This window comes from Camelus dromedarius, chromosome 16 (assembly GCF_036321535.1).
Source record: "Camelus dromedarius isolate mCamDro1 chromosome 16, mCamDro1.pat, whole genome shotgun sequence".
Lineage (NCBI taxonomy): Eukaryota > Metazoa > Chordata > Mammalia > Artiodactyla > Camelidae > Camelus > Camelus dromedarius.
In genome coordinates, this window is record NC_087451.1 from 32,467,854 (window position 1) to 32,483,480 (window position 15,627).

The 15,627-nt window shown below is 58.8% G+C and overlaps 1 protein-coding gene across 7 annotated transcripts; it reads left to right on the forward strand.

The window, feature by feature from the left end:
- Positions 1-843: 843 nt before the first annotated feature.
- Positions 844-10,678, forward strand: FDXR (ferredoxin reductase). Of its 7 annotated transcripts, XM_010998362.3 has the most exons (14): positions 844-922; positions 1,001-1,053; positions 1,298-1,399; positions 2,148-2,245; positions 6,531-6,626; positions 6,826-6,948; positions 7,123-7,236; positions 7,596-7,697; positions 8,311-8,418; positions 8,663-8,747; positions 8,881-9,080; positions 9,161-9,335; positions 9,916-10,086; positions 10,227-10,678. In XM_010998362.3, exons 3-14 carry the CDS (start codon positions 1,300-1,302, stop codon positions 10,355-10,357), a joined length of 1,503 nt encoding a protein of 500 aa, XP_010996664.1. In that variant the 5' UTR covers positions 844-922; positions 1,001-1,053; positions 1,298-1,299; the 3' UTR covers positions 10,358-10,678. The 7 variants fall into 7 exon arrangements, with proteins under 7 accessions (XP_010996664.1, XP_064351616.1, XP_010996666.1 ...); XM_064495546.1 differs by lacking the exon at positions 844-922 and having other exon boundaries at positions 995-1,053; XM_010998366.3 differs by lacking the exons at positions 844-922; positions 1,001-1,053 and adding an exon at positions 1,967-2,088 and having other exon boundaries at positions 1,223-1,378; positions 2,159-2,245; positions 9,164-9,335.
- The last annotated feature ends 4,949 nt before the right edge of the window (positions 10,679-15,627 follow it).

Sequence of the window (15,627 nt, forward strand, 5' to 3'; positions counted from 1 at the left end):
TGTCAATGATCCTAGATTCTTCCATCTTCCCATATATGGAAAAGCACTAAAATCATTAACTCGAGTTATCTGTTCTATGTGATGAGCAGTAATCTTTTTATGCTTGACTTCATGTTTTTCCCAGCAAGAAAAAAAGTTTATATATATCTTGACTCCTCCCTTACCTCTTTGGAGCAGTTTCTCAGAATAATCCGAGAGCCTGTCTCCTGGGCTACAGTTCTAAGATCTCAGAATAAAACTTAATTCACAACATTGTGCATTTTTCTTTCAGTTGACAACTGCAGTAAATAAGATAATTAAAAAGCTATAAAGCAGTATAATAAGTAATGATGGGCTGGAGTGTTGAGGGGACAAAAAGGGGCCCTAACCCAGCTTGGGAGAGGATGGGTCAGGGAAGGCATCTCCAAGGATGTGCTTGACAACGGGGGGGGGGGGGGGGGCGGGGAGGAGTGGGTCGGCGGAGGGAAGGTGGCTTCAGAATTATTGGGTTAGATGTGACCACAGATCCTGTCATTTAAAAGTCCATTTTGTTCATCATGGATTTTTTTTGGAGATCTAGCTTTGTCCTTAGTACGAAGGGCAAGAAGCTCCTCCTCTGTTCCCTCACCTACGTAAAGGGGAGGATGGTTAAGCAACAAGATCTTCAAGGTTTAAAATTCTCCCGGGCCTGACCTGGACAGCATCTTGCCGGGGCCAAATCTGTACAATGCTCGGCATCGGAGAGAGGGGTGGCCAAGGTCCTGGCGGGAGACTCTTTTTTGCAGACTTCCGGACTCCGTGATTATTACCCAATGGGCAGGGAGGCTCGCTTGGACCTGGCTTGTGATTGGCTGGGACGCGGTGGGGAACGCCATCAAATCGGAAAGGGGCCTTGCGTCATCAGAGAGAGTCGAGAGCCTCCGAGAGGGAGCTGCTAAGTAAAGTAAGCTCCTTTTTAATTGGCTCCCTCTTTCAGGCGGCATTGAAACAGCAATGGGGATTTGCTCTCTTCCAACCCTAGGCTCCAGATAATCGGAGAGACGTTGAAGATTGGGGAGAAATTTATTGAGTCACGTACGGCCCGGAAGCCCTGGGGGGCGGGTCTTCAGCAGAAGTGGGTGGGCCCCAGAGGGAGGGATTCTTTTGGGGCTGGGGGTGGAGTCGCTACTCAAGGCTTTCCCGGAGCGTGGGAGGCGGGATTTGGGGGCGGGCCCCCGATTGTGGGCGTGGTCGGAAGAAGGGCGGGGCGGGGTCGGAGCGGGCGCGGAGCACGGGGTAGTCTCCGGGATAGGATCGGCTGGCCGGTTCCTGTTTCTAGGCATGGCTCTGCGCTGCTGGCGCTGGTGGCACTGGTCAGCGTGGCCTCGGAGTCGGCCGCCTCCTTCTGGGAGCACCCCGAGTAGGAGCAGGACACCTCTAGGTCTGGATAAGAGCGCGGGGACGCCTGCGAGCGCGAAGTGTAGGGGTCGAGGCCGAGCTGGGGCAGGGCTGGAGAGGGGAGAGGGAGGGACCAGGGTCGAGACTGGAGGGGCCCACTCATGCAGATGAGATAGGGGTGGTGTACAGGGGCAGATGGCGGCCCATGCGGTGAGATACGAGGCTCCTGGGGTGAGACAGGGGTCAACAAAGGTGAGAAAGGAAGACCGTGATGTCCACAGGTGTGAGGAGTGTATGGGGATGATACAGAGGCCTGTGGGGCAAGAGGGAAGTCTGGGGCCCAAAGGGGCAAAAACGGGCTTTGTGGTGAGAGAGGGACTAGAAGAGGTAAAATGGGGCATTGTGGGGAGATCTACAGGGGTGAGACTGGGATGATCTGGAGTCTGTTGGAAGGATGTGGTATTCTAGCTGGGTAGGTAGGGAACCCAGTAAGAAAAATTAGAAAGTACTGTGTAGGGCAGCCTCAGGGGTGAAGGGAATTATTGAGTAAACTATCTTCAGTGGTACAGTAAGTTCACAGGTGAGATGGCAGCTCTGGATGGAGACAAAGCCTCTGGGGGTTCAGAAGAAGTAAGGGACCCTGCAGACACCAGAGCTTTGAGGAAGAAGGGAAGGAGGGTGCAGATGAGGTTGAAGCCTGGGAGGCTCATCTTCTGTTCCACACTGAAGTTGGTTTGGGACTGGGGAGGGAGCCTTGACCTGACTTTCCTTCCTGGTCCCCCCAACCGCAGGCTTCTGCCAGCAGTTCTCCACCCAGGAGCAGACCCCTCAGATCTGTGTGGTGGGCAGTGGCCCAGCGGGCTTCTACACAGCTCAACACCTGCTGAAGGTAAGCCACTTCCTCCTGCTTCCCTTTCCCATAATTCATCTGCTGCTCCAATCCTAAGATCAAGCCCCACCCTCTTTTGGTTTGAAAAACACTCCTGGATCCCTGATGGGGAAGGGGCTCCTGGCCTATCTAGATGGGACACTTCCTACCTGCTTTATCACCTACATCTGGGGCTCCCCACTCTAGGGTCTCAGCTGTGGGAGAAGTGTGTTTGCCTCATGGGTGATGGTCAGTGGTCCATGGCAGATGGTGGGCTATGCCTTCTTGACCAAGTACTCCACAGAACTTATGTACACCGGCACGATGATTTTGTCCTGCCCCTCATCTTCCCTTCTTTCTCCTCTGTCTCCACTCTGTCCCCAACATTCTGCATCTTGCAGCTACCCTTCTTCTCAGGGCTTCTGTAACTTGAGGCACCTCGCCATCCTCTCCTCACCAGCTGCTCCAGCCCTTCCTGTGCCATGCTGGTCTTTCAGCTGGCCCCACCTCCCTATTCCCCCCCACCCCACACTCATGGTCAGGGTCTCAAGGTTTATAGTGTTGGCCTTCGTGGGCAGGGCCCCAAGGCTGCTGGTTGCCCTTGAGACTTCAGCAGATCTTGGTGGGAGGGAGGAGGGAGGGAAATCATGGGTTGGGGTGGGGGGAGGGTGCGGCAGACCTAGGATGACTAAGACATAGGACCGTGGCCTTGCTGAGGAGAGACAGGAGAAGGGATGAATATATTAATTATACACACACATATACAGATACTTCAAAGGTAGGGTGACCCACCTCACCAGTTTGCCCAGGACATGAGGCTTTCAGTGTTAAAACTGAGAGGGTCTTGGGGAGACTAGGAGGAGTTGGTCACCCTGCTGAAAAGTGACCTAAGCATGCCTTCCAAGCCACCGAGGTGATAGAGCTGATTGCGGTGATGTGGTCAGCCTGAGCCTGGTTAGGTGGGGTTGGACAGAAAGTGTTTCCTGGAGAAGGTGTTTGAGTTGCATGGAAGGAGGCTGGGCTCTGGAGAGGGCCTCCCCTGCATGGGGAGTCATCCTGGGGCAAATTTTCACGTGTTAGGTCAGCCCTGGGCTCTGGGATGGAGACCAGGGATCTCATAGGGGCTGGAGAGGGCTTTCTGTAAGGGGCACTGTGGGAGCTGAGCCTGAATTGGGGGAGGGAGGAGACTGGGCCTTCCAGGCAGGATTCTCAGTGCCCTCAGTGTGAACAGAGGCTCTAGCCTGCACTCAGCTGGCAAACACTTACACACTTTTCCTGTGGGAGGTGCTGGGGGATGGACCCAGAGACCAACTACAAGGTGGTCCTTGCCCACTGGGAGCTCCAAGCTATTGTCTATGCTCCCGTGGCAGGAATGTAGGCAACACGTTTGGGACAGTGGCACTTAGCTTAGTCAGGCACTGTCTGGACAGCATCTCATCGCATCCTCGAGACAACTTGTGAAGCATGTGTCATGAGTGTTGCTTCACGGGTGAGGACACTGAGGCTGAGCAAGATTGCCCAAGGCCCCACCACTGAGCAGGGAAGGCGCTGCGTTCTGAGCACGGGCAGTCCGACGACAGAGCCGGCTCATAAGCAACATGTGGGCCATTCAGTAATCAATCACAGGACACTAGCACATTCCAGGCACAGGCACTGCGCTGGGAATGCGGGTGTGAGCAGGACAGATGTGGTCCCCATGCTTAAGGACCTGACAGTCTAATGTAGGGAGGGGAAGAGGCTTTGCATGGAATTCTAGGGCTCTGATGTAGGGGCGGAGGGCATGTTCAGGAGTGGGCACATAACTCAGCCTGGAGGAGGTGATGTTCAGGTTGCTGTCTGAAGGACTGAAGGAGCTGTTGGATGGGGTGGGGGTGTGTGGGTAGGAGGCTAGAGGGCCCCAGGCACAGAGAACCGCAGGACAAAGACCTGGAGGAAAGAGAGAATGCGGGTCTGGGGACAGGTGAGTTCAGGGAGGTAGGCGTGTGCAGTGAGGATGGAGAGGTGATTGCAGAGGCTGGAGGAGGTAGGTGGGCCCAGATCCTGGGGGCTTGGAAGTCACTGATCAGCTTGGATTCACGCAGTTTCTCTTGGTGCTGTCTGCCCTCCTCCCTCTATCCGAGCCCCCTGGGGGACTTGTTAAAACTCACATTTCTGGGCCTAGTTTATACCTAATCAGACTGTGGCTGAGGCCCAGGAATCAACATTTGTAAACAAGCCCCTGGAGAGGTCTGCTGCCTGTCACTCTAGGTGGCTAGCATCACCAAAGTGTTTTAGGCAGGGACTGAAGGCTCCCCATATTTGATCTGGAGCTCTCTCTCTGCCTGCAGGGCAGACAGCAGGGCGGGGAGGCAGGGCTGTGGGCCGGGAGGGCAGTAGGGAGCTGCTGCGGTGGCAGTGGTGAGGGTGGCGGTCTGATTGGACAGAGTTGAGGGGAGTCAGGGAGGAGCCCCAGATTCTGGCTTGGGCTCTGGGTGGATGGGGTGGAAGGAAGCCCAGGAGCAGAGGGGAGAGGTTTGGGGGAGGGGGAACTGGCTCTCATCTGGATGGACATCAGGTGTCTGGGGTGAGCTGTCCAGGGGTCTCAGGCTTGGTGACAGGTCTGGGCAGGAGAGAGAGAGTAGAATGCCATCAGTAAGTCCACGGGGAAGAACCTCAGAGAATATTTTTTTAGCGGGGTGGGGAGGGCAGAAGAAAAGGGGCCTGGAAAAGAGCAACCAGGGGGTTGGAGGGAACTGCGAGAGTTAGGGAGGAGAGGCTTCCTGGAAGAGGAAGCCAGCTGTGTGAGAGAACCAGTAAATAGGTCCAGCAGGTTTAACCTTATAGAAGTGGCCTTGGAGAGGGCCATGTGACCTGGTGGGAAGGGTCCATAGCAGGAAAGAAGGGAAGATAAGATGAGAATTGGACTGTGCATGGTACTGACCTCCAGGCTAAGCAGTTTAAACTTTGTCCCATGGCCGGGCAGCCAGGGAAGTTTTGTTAGGAAGGCTGAGTCATACAACACAACAGCAACCACAGTGGTGGTAATGGCAGCAGCGGTCAGGCCCTGGGGCTCAGTGTGCAGGCCTTGCTCATTTAATCTTGAGCATCACCCCAGAAGGAATGTGCTGTTGCCCAGAGAAGTTAAGAAATATTCCAGGGGCAGCACGGAATCAGATAGCAGAGGGCCTGGGCTGGCCCCAGCCGTGGTTGACTCCAAAGTTGCAGTTCTTCTGCGGGTATCATGTCAGTGGGGCTGGAGGGAGATGGTTCTGGCGCCACCTGCGGCTGGTCCGGGTAGGGAGAGTCAGGAGACACGATGCACGGGTGGGTGGGCAATGGGGGCCTGGACTTGGGTGCAGGCAGTGGAGTAGAAGGGAAGAAGGGATGTGGACGGAGGCAAAGAGGTAAGTGTGAGGCCTGCTAGATGGCAGGAGCTCATTTTCTTTGAGTCCATTGCATTGGGAGTATTGAATTGGGCAGGAGCCGAGATGGGGGTGTGAGGCAGGGCAGTGACATCCATAGGGGTCCCGACTGCTTGACTCTGAATCTGCTTGTGGCCCAGAGTCTCTCACCATCCTGACTTCCTGATGATTCACAGCCACCCCGAGAGTGTCCCAGTTTGCAGAGGAAGAGACTGAGCCCCAGCAGATCCTGGGACTTGCCAGGGCTATGTGGCTTTTTGGTAGCAGAGCCAGACCACACGTCTGCCCAGACCCATGCCTTCCCTACGGCTCTTGTAGGTGCCCCGAGGAGCAGGCAGTGTGGGACTGACATGTGAGTGACATTGCTTTCTTCTAAGACAAAGAGTAGGGCCACTTCCATCTCCCTTTGCCTGCCTTATACTCCAGCTGTGTCCCCAACTCTCTGTCCTGCTGGTCCTCTTTCCAACAGAATGGTCTTGGAGACTAAAGCTAAGGCAGGTATGGATTTCAGAAAGTGGTTCTCAGGGCATCAGATGGGCTGGGCAATTCTCAAAGTGTCCAGGAGTTCTAGTGCAGGGCAGTGTATCACGCCGGACCCAAGCAGTTGACGAAGCTCCCCTGATACAACTCCAGTGGAGGGCGAGCTGCCGCCTTCCTTTGCTGGCCGGGGTTCTCCCTGTCTCGCTGGGCTGGCAGTCCTTGCAGCCTGGCCTCGGCCGTCCTGGCTCTGTGCTGCCAGTTCCTCTTGTCTGGCTCTCTAGGAAGACGGGGACTTTTCTCCTTGCAGAGGGTCCTTGTGTCCTCAGCCCACTGAACTGGGCTCTCCTGCTCTGTCCTGGGAAGGGCAGGACCCGTAGGGGCCCAGCCTCACCCTCAGCCCCACCAGCTGCCGCCCTCTCCCCCAGCACCACCCCCGGGCCTGTGTGGACATCTTCGAGAAGCAGCTTGTGCCCTTTGGCCTGGTGCGCTTTGGTGTGGCGCCTGACCACCCGGAGGTGAAGGTGGGTGTCTCTGGCCTCAGAGCAGGAGTTTGGAGGCTGCGGTCAAGGTGAGGAGGGAAGGGAGGCTCCCGGGCCGCACGGAATGACCCCAGGCCCTCTGCTGTGGATACCACCTAGGATGTTGGGGGGTGAGGGTGGCACAGCCATGGTCCCCGGAGCTGCCCCATCATCTAACCCCTCCCACTCTGGGGCCCGGCAGAATGTCATCAACACTTTTACCCAGACGGCCCGCTCTGACCGCTGTGCCTTCCATGGCAACGTGGTGGTGGGCAGGGATGTGACTGTGCCGGAGCTGCGGGAGGCCTACCACGCCGTGGTGCTGGTGAGTGCAGCCGGGTGGGCGGGGCCACCGCCGTGGCGCGTGGCAGAGGGCTGGGAGACAGGGTGAGGGCCAGGGTGGAAGCTATGGAGGAGGAGCTGGAAGGAGGCTGCTGGGAGCCTGGTGGGGGCTGCCTGGCCCCTTAACTGGTGCTGAGGCCTCTGGGTCTTTCCTCAGAGCTATGGGGCAGAGGACAACCAGGCCCTGGAAATCCCTGGTGAGGAGCTGCCTGGTGTATTCTCAGCCCGGGCTTTTGTGGGCTGGTACAACGGGCTTCCCGAGAACCGGGAGGTGAGTTCAGGGAGCCCTCCCCCTGCCTTTTCCTCCCCACTTCTCAGCCAGGGCCAGTGGCAACTTTTGGATGCCATAGCTGGGGAAAGAGGGAGGCCTGGGAGGTTCCCAGTGAGAGGAGATTTGAAACATCGTGCCAAAAGAGGGGGAGGCCTCTGGAAAGAGGGGGCACTCGTAGAGGAAGAGGGCCCTTAGTTGCAGCTCAGGTAGCTGAAATTTCCCCCTGAGTGTTCACCCCATCTACTCAGAGCCCAAGTGTCGGGGAGCCTGAGGGCAGGGCTGGGGACCTGGCATGAGGCTGAGATTAGCCTGACTGGGGCCAAGGCTATGGTAACCCTATCAGGACCTCTCCCCTCCAGCTGGCACCAGACCTAAGCTGTGACACAGCCGTGATTCTGGGGCAGGGGAATGTGGCTCTGGATGTGGCCCGGATCCTGCTGACCCCACCTGAGCACCTCGAGGTGAGTGGGTAGGTCGGGGGCTGGAGGGGTGGAGCAGGGGTTACACTGAGGAGAGGGTGCCGCTGCCTGAAGGGTTCGGGCCTCGTCCCTCCATGCTGAACACAGTGCTTCTCTTTCCCCATGGTGCCAGGCAGAGGCCTTCTGAAAGGCAGCCCGTGAGCCTCGTCTCATACCATTTCTCCCTTCACTTTCTGCAGCTACATAGTTAACCTGTATTCATCTTTTAGTTCTTGACTCAGTTGTGTCTTCCTACAGGATGCCTTCCAGGACCATCCTGAAGAGGTCCATTTCCCTGTAATACCTTCCTCCCATAGACTTGGCTACTCCTGTTTCAGAACAAACACACACACACCTACCACACACACACACACACCCCTACCTCTCCCTGCCCCTTGCACAGTGCCTGGCATGTGGTAAACAGTAAACACTTGTTGAAGAGCTGGGCCTGGTTTGCTGCGAGTTGGGGCCATTTGCAGAATTGGCAGCAGTGTTCTGTCTAGCCACCGGGGGGGGCAGTGGTGCAGTTTCGGGCCGCCCAGGGTAGGGTCACCAGCAAATGGAAAGGCCCCTTCCACCACCCTGATCCGACTTTAAGGACCTCCTTTTGTGTCAGAAAACGGACATCACGGAGGCTGCCCTGGGGGTACTGAGACAGAGTCAGGTGAAGACGGTGTGGATAGTGGGCCGACGTGGACCCCTGCAAGTGGCCTTCACTATTAAGGTGCTGGGGCCTGAGGGAGAGGGTCCAGGGTCCCAAGTAGATGGTCTGCTCTTAGGAGGTGTGGCAGGGCAGAGCTGCCTGTGGTGGAAGAGAGGGAGCCAGGCAGGGCCCCCCAAGGTCCAGTGCCTTCTGTGGTGGTGGGTGGTACTGGTGTCTCCCACCTGGGCTGGGTTCTGGGGTGGGCTGAGGCTGGACAGTGCTCTGGGCCTGACCTCTTCCCCCACTCCCCACCCCCACCCCCAAGGAGCTCCGGGAGATGATTCAGTTACCAGGAACTCGGCCCATATTGGATCCTGCGGATTTCTTGGGCCTCCAGGACAGAATCAAGGGTGAGGGGCCCTGGCCTGGCCCCCCAGCTCACTAGAGAGGGGATGGTCTAGGTCAGAGAGGGCTTGGGGGAGGGTGTTCGGGGAGAAGGCTGGAACCCAAAGATAGCCCTGAGATGTTCTGTGTTGCTGACAGAGGTTCCTCGCCCCAGGAAGCGGCTGACGGAATTGCTGCTTCGAACAGCCACAGAGAAGCCAGGGGTGGAGGAGGCTGCCCGCCAGGCATCGGCCTCCCGTGCCTGGGGCCTCCGCTTTTTCCGAAGCCCGAAGCAGGTGCTGCCCTCGGCAGATGGGAGGCAGGTGGCAGGCATCCGCCTGGCTGTCACCAGACTGGAGGTGAGTCTCCTGTTAGCCAAAGACACCCCCATTCTTAAGTGTTCCCACCCACAGCCTGGTATTGCCCACACTGTCCCCAGCAGGGTGTCGGTGAGGCCACCCGGGCAGTGCCCACTGGAGATGTGGAGGACCTCCCTTGTGGGCTGGTGCTAAGCAGCATTGGGTATAAGAGCCGCCCCATCGACCCCAGTGTGCCCTTCGACCCCAAACTTGGCATCATCCCCAATGTGGATGGCCGGGTCATGAATGTGCCAGGTGAGAGGGTGCAGTGGGGGACAGGGAGGCTGGTGTCTCCTGGGGTCATTCCCATTCATTCATTCATCTGGTGACAGGTACTGAGAGCCAGGCCGTGTCCCAGGATCCCATCCTGGGACTTAGTTTAACTGAGATGCCCACACCTATGCCTGGTTATTAAGTCATTCAGTTTACTGAGGCCTGCTCTGAGCTAGGCCTAGTTCTGGGATTGGAGATTAGGCAGCAGCCCCTGTAATCGGCAAGCTTGCAGTCTGATTGTATATTCACATACCAGTCTAGTCATTAATTCATTCAGTTAATGTTTACTAAGAGCCTGCTGAAGCAAGGTGGGCAGGACTCAGCTCCTACAGGGAGGTCCTGGTCTACAGGGACACTGAGGGGTAAGGGGGGATGGCATGGTAAAAACAGGTTGGGAAGAATTGAGAGCAGTGGGCCAGCAGCCACAGTGGGCCCACTGACAGATGCTGGAAGGCCGTGGGGTCAATGGATGCATGCACATGCAAGTTTGTATGGGGGCTCAGGCTTGCCAAGGGTGTCCAGCCCACTCCCCATTACTTACACCTTTGTTACTCGCTCCCAGGCCTCTACTGCAGTGGCTGGGTGAAGCGGGGCCCCACAGGTGTCATCACTACCACCATGACCGACAGTTTCCTCACAAGCCAGATTCTACTGCAGGACCTGAAGGCCGGGCAGCTTCCGTCTGGTCCCAGGCCTGGCTATGCAGCCATCAAGGCCCTCCTCAGCAGCCGAGGTCTGGGCCCCATGTGAGCTCCAAGGAGGTGGGGTGGTGGTGGGGGCATCCCTGGACCTTCCCACTGTTTGGGAGTTGGGTGTTCGGGGCTAGAGTGGAGGAGGCGGTGGAGGCAGTGACTCGTTTTCCCTCTGCCTCAGGGGTCTGGCCTGTCTCTTTCTCGGACTGGGAGAAGCTGGATGCTGAAGAGGTGTCCCGGGGCCAGGGCACTGGGAAGCCCAGAGAGAAGCTGCTGGATCCTCAGGAGATGCTGCGGCTGCTGGGGCGCTGAGCCCAGATCCTGGCCCGGCACGGACAGGAGGAGTCCTGTGCAGGGGAGAGGGACTGAGCCGGACTCCGCTCCACAGCTGCATCATTTGCTGGTCCTGGCGTGGGGCCTTGGCTGCCTCTTTTCCAGGGGGTTCTGAGCACTTCCTCCTGCCAGAAGGTCACTCTTGCCAGTGTGGATTTGACTCTCAGAAAGGAGATAACCTTAGTTAGGGATGGGTGCCAGGTGCAGGCTGATCTTCCTCCCTCCTACCTCTCTCCTGCTGGACTGTGGAGGGTCACCAGGTTGGGAATAGGCTGGAAATAAAACACCTGCAACCCAGGATCAGTGGTTGATGTGCTACTTCTTTGGGGGCCCCGGGTCACCTTCCAGCTGCAGCTCCCCTCCAGTCACCAGGTGGCGCTGCAGGGCCAGCTCCCTGCTCAGGGGCCTCTTGGGGGCTTGAGGGGTTTTGGCAGCCAGGCCTGGCACCCACCCTCTTTTCCTCAGCTTGTCCCTGCTGCTGCGGCCTGCGTGCCTTCTGCACACATTGCAGGCACCCTTTGACCCCAATCTGCTTGCTCTGCTGGCTCCACTGCCTGGTCCCCTCCCTGGTGAGTCCCCAGTACAACCAAAACAAGAACAGAAGAGAAAAAGTGGGAGTGAGGGAGCTAGGCAGCAGCTTGTCAGAGCTCCTCCCTGTGGCCCCTCTATCTGGTGAGGGTCCCCTACTCCGTGGCTTCCAACACCTTCCTGCTTTTTCAGTTTTCAGCCAGACCGACAAGCCTTTTAAAAATAGTACCTGAATCTTCGTAGTGCTTTGCAGTTTGCAAAGCGTGTTCACCGTCTTTGTGCTAGCCCCCAAGATGCTGGCCTCACTTTATAGACGGATGGATTCTCGAAATTAACTGGCCCAAGGTCACACACCCAGTGAGCTTCGGGCTCGAACCCAGGGCTCCGGGCAGCCCGTTTTCTCCGAGGCTGCAGTTGGCCCCGTGTGTCGGGTCTGGGGACACAGCCCTAGAGACGGGAGGAGGGACCCAGGCGCCTGGCGCACTGGCGGGCAAGGAGGGGCCTGGAGCAGCGCGGGTGCTGGCGGCGGGGTGGGCCGGCCGAGGCGGGCCGGGGCGGGGCGGAGGCGGCAGGCCCCGGTGGGGCGGGCCCGCGCGGGCGGCGGCGAGCGCTTCGCCACAGCCGGCTGGCTGGCTGGCCCCGGGAGCCGGAGGCGCGGCGTGCAGCGCAGCCCGGGACGGAGCCGGGCGCCTAGCGGGCCACGGGAGGGGCGCGGGGCGCGGGGGCGGGCCCGGCCCAGCCCGCCAGGCAGCGCCACGGGCACTGGCCCCGCGGCGCCCGGGCTCAGGCGCCCGCCGAGCTAGGACAGAGCGCGCCAGCGCGCGGAGCCGAGGCGGCGGGACATGCTCCGCGCGGGAGGCGGCCGGCGCGGGCTCTGGGCGCGGGCGCAGCGCCCCTTCCCCTCGGTGAGTGGCAGGCGGCGAGCCGGGGGCGTCAACTTGGCCAACTTGGGGCTGGGCTCAGGCGACGCGCGGGCAAGGACGACGGAGACAGAGGCGGGACACCGGGGAGAGTCTGGCTGGCGCAGGGAGCCCGAGGAGGGGGGCGGTCGGGGGACCGAGACTCTCGGGGTCCCTGCCTGGGGTTTGGACCGGGGCGGGCGGAGATGAGGTGAGGAAGAGAGACCCAGGTGACAGGCGCGCGGCGGACGCGAGGGAAGGACGCGGGCGAGGCGCCCAAGACATTCGCTCCCGGGTCGCCGAGCCCTCCAGCTCCTTCTCCCGGCGCCGCGGCACCGCAGGGGAGGGGGCGGTGCGGGACTCGGGAGTCTGGGCTGCCGGCCCCGCAACTGTTGCTGCTGGAAGCCGGGCGGGGTGGGGAGGGAGCGGGGCTGTGAGCTGGGGCCCTGGCTGGGTTCGCCAGAGAGAAGGGAGCTGGAGAGGACATGGGGCAGAGAGGACGAAGAGGGGCTGTCGGTGGTTCCCGAAGCCCAGCCCCCTGCTCCCGGAGGTTTGCTGAGCACCTACTGCGCACATCTGCCTTCACACCCCTGCCCCTTCACCCGCCGTGAGTCCCCCCAGGTCCTCCCCTCCTAGCTCTTCCTTTTCTCCGCCGCCCCGCATAACGCTCCCTCCTCTGACCTCAGGGAAACAGCCTGGGCTCCACCCGTTGGTGGGATCTTACCAAACGCTGACCTCACTCCCAAGCGGACCCAGGCTCCGAGGATGGGAAAGGACGGGTGGGCAAAGAGGACCCGGGACAGCCGTGAGCCCCTGTGCTCTGGGCCCTGGCTGCCGCACCAGCGGGTTGCTCTGGTCTGCTGGGTCTTCCATCAGGATCCCCGACGGCGGGGAAGGGAAACCCCGAGTATCCTGCTGAGGAAGGCCGTTCGTGCCTAGGCCTAAGCGCGCAGGGCCAGGGCCATGAGAAGTCAAAGGCAGCCAGCAGCTAAAAAATCCCAAAGGGTGCATACCACGACACATCCAGAAGTCCTGCTGGGTGAGTGAAGGGGGAATTCTCACTGGACCCTGAGCTCACTCCGCTGGCCCTAGCCCTGCTCACCCGATGGGACTTCTGGCTCGGTCCCCAGCCCTCTGATGGTGACACTGCCCTGGCTGGGTCCTGACCCTGGCCATGGTGGAAACTGAGGAAAGGAACTTGGAGGGGACCAAGTAGGCTCTATTTCGGAGCCCGTCTAGTTTCTGGCTGTGCAAATAGGTTGGGAGCCTGCTTCGAATAGACTCCATACTAGAAACTCGAATAGCATCGTTAAAGGGATCGGGTAAGCCGGGAACCAAACTCCCGACTCCTGGGTTCGCCCTAGGGCAGGCCCGGGGTGGTACCTTCCCACAGCCCCGCCTGCCAGGCGAGCTCCGCAACCCCTACCCGCGGGGCTTGAGGTGGCGACCAACTTGGGGCAGTGGGGAAGGGGACCTAGGAGCCAGAACGCTCGCAGAGGGTAGCCGCGAGGCGAGGGGCGCGGAGTGCGTGGTGCCCAGCTTGGCCGCCAGGAGGCGTGGCGCGGGTCCCGGCGCCCGGAGTCGCCGCTGCCGCCGCCGCCGCATCGCGAGTGTCCTTGAGCCGCGGGTGATGGTGGCTTTCGCCGCTCGCGCCCCCTCCTCCCTCGGGGGGAGCCTGATGCCACGTTCCCTATGAATTATTTATCGCTGGCCTAAAAATACCCCGAACTTCACAGCCCAAGTGTAAGAGATTCCCCCGGGGGGTCAGGGGCGGAATCAGCGGGGAGGGGGGAGTTAGTCTTGGAGGAGGGAGACCTCGGTGCCCGCGCCAGTAGGGGCGTGATGGAGAGGTGGTCGTCTCCCCTGACGCCTGGGTTCGGGTTTTAGCTCGGCAAAAGGGGGGGAGGGAAGCCCGACGGCAAAGCAGAGGCCGCTCACTCGGAGGGAAGTGGATCCAGAGGAGCCGCGGAGCCTGGGTCCCTCGGCTCCCCGGAGGTGGCGCGGCTGGTGGGTGGGGCCGACCCCTGGGACCGAGGCTCCTGGCCTGGGAGAGAGGATATCCGTCAGATGTCTGGAGTGTGAGTCTGTGTGCATGTCCGTGTGTGGGAGCCTGCCTGAGATTGGGGGAGCACATGGAGATGCTCAGGCGGTTCAAAGTGATGCTGAGTGTTCCGGAAGACTGACCACTGTCACCCTTCCCCTGGACCCTTTTTGGGGTCCGGATATTCATCAAATATTAACAACCCGTTTGTGAAAGGGGTGGACCCCAAGTGGGTGGGCAGAGATCTCTAAGACAATAGTCCAGTGTGGGTCGGGGGCATCTTGGGCTGGCAAATACCTGCCACGGGGCAAAATGAGGGAAACCGTGGCAGAGGAGCTCCCCAACCCAGGAGAAGTGGGGGTGTGGGGTGGGGGGGAAGAAGGGCAACCAGCCTAGAGCCAGACCCAGACCTTCTGTCTTGTCACCCGTGTTTCCAGAGCCTGGAAGGACTAAGGTAGGTGCTCTGTGGGAGGAGGATTGAGGTTGGGCTCTGGAAATTCTGGAATTTGTTGGGTAGACAAGACAGAGGTGGTGGGAAGAGGGCATTCTAGCCTCAGGGAACAGCAGAGCAAAAGCCTAGAGGCGAGGACAGTAGGGTCATCCCTAGGTGGCAGGAGTGTGGGGTCCACGGAGGGGAGGACAGTTGGTTGGGATCAGGGTGTGTGGGGCTCTGTCCATGAGACCCAATGTCTGGACTTAATTTGTGGGCACCAGGGAGCAGCTGTGCTGTTCGAGGAGGGGTGCAGTGGCCAGACGAATGTTTCAGGCCAGTGGGGCCTCCCCTCCTGCCTTGTGCAGGAGGCTGGACACCATGTGGTGCTAAGATTCTGGAGTCTACATCTCTTTGAATCTGCCTGTTGCTATTTTAAATTCACAGACTTGCCTGATTGGGACCCCTCCCTTCAGAGGCATCCTGTGATCAGTTTCTGTGAGAGGCAAGACCTGCCTCAACTTTCCTCCTCAACTCCTGTCCTGGAGGACACCTTCCAATCAGAGGGAGTCTCTGGGGACAGCACCCCCTTGGAGCTGAGGGAGGACCTGGGTTCTTCATCTAGAGCCACGTTGTCCAAAAGAAACCAAATGAGAGCTCATGTAGACACATTAGAAAAAGTAAAAAGAAAGGTGAAATGAATTCTAAGGCTGTACTGTGTTTAGCTCAGTGTATCTTAAATGTTCTTTTGACATGTAATCCATAAAAATATTAATGAGATGTTTTCTTTTTTGAATACTATGTTATCAATAGCCAGTGTGTATTTGACACGACATGCCTCAATTCTGACGACACACATCTGAGTGCCCGATAGTCACACGTGACTGGAGGCTGCTGTATTGGACAGCAGAGACCTGGACCTCAGAGCTGGGAGGCAGAGGTGGGGGAAGCTTTGGGCTTCCCAGAGGGTGGGGAACCTACAGGGACGGGCAGGGATGAGCACAGAGAGGCCTTGCCAAGGGCAGACAAGCATGGCAGTGCCCTTTTCAGGTGTAATTTGAAATCTCTGGTTGGAGGTAGCTGCGGGCACAGCACCCTCAGGCTCGCACACAAGACGCACATGCGTCTCCAGGCTGACATTCAAAGTCAGTGTACTAAGAAATCATACACAGGGGGAATTTCAAGGGCACAAAAATGAGTATGGTATTCTCTCCCCTGCCAAAAATCCTGTCTTCTTATCCTGAATTAAACCAGGCCCAGCCTGGTCACACTTTGACTCTTCCCTGTTCAAAAGTTTTGTCGGGGATGTGATGGAGATGGAGAGAGGGCAAAGCTGTGGCTGATGGCCAGC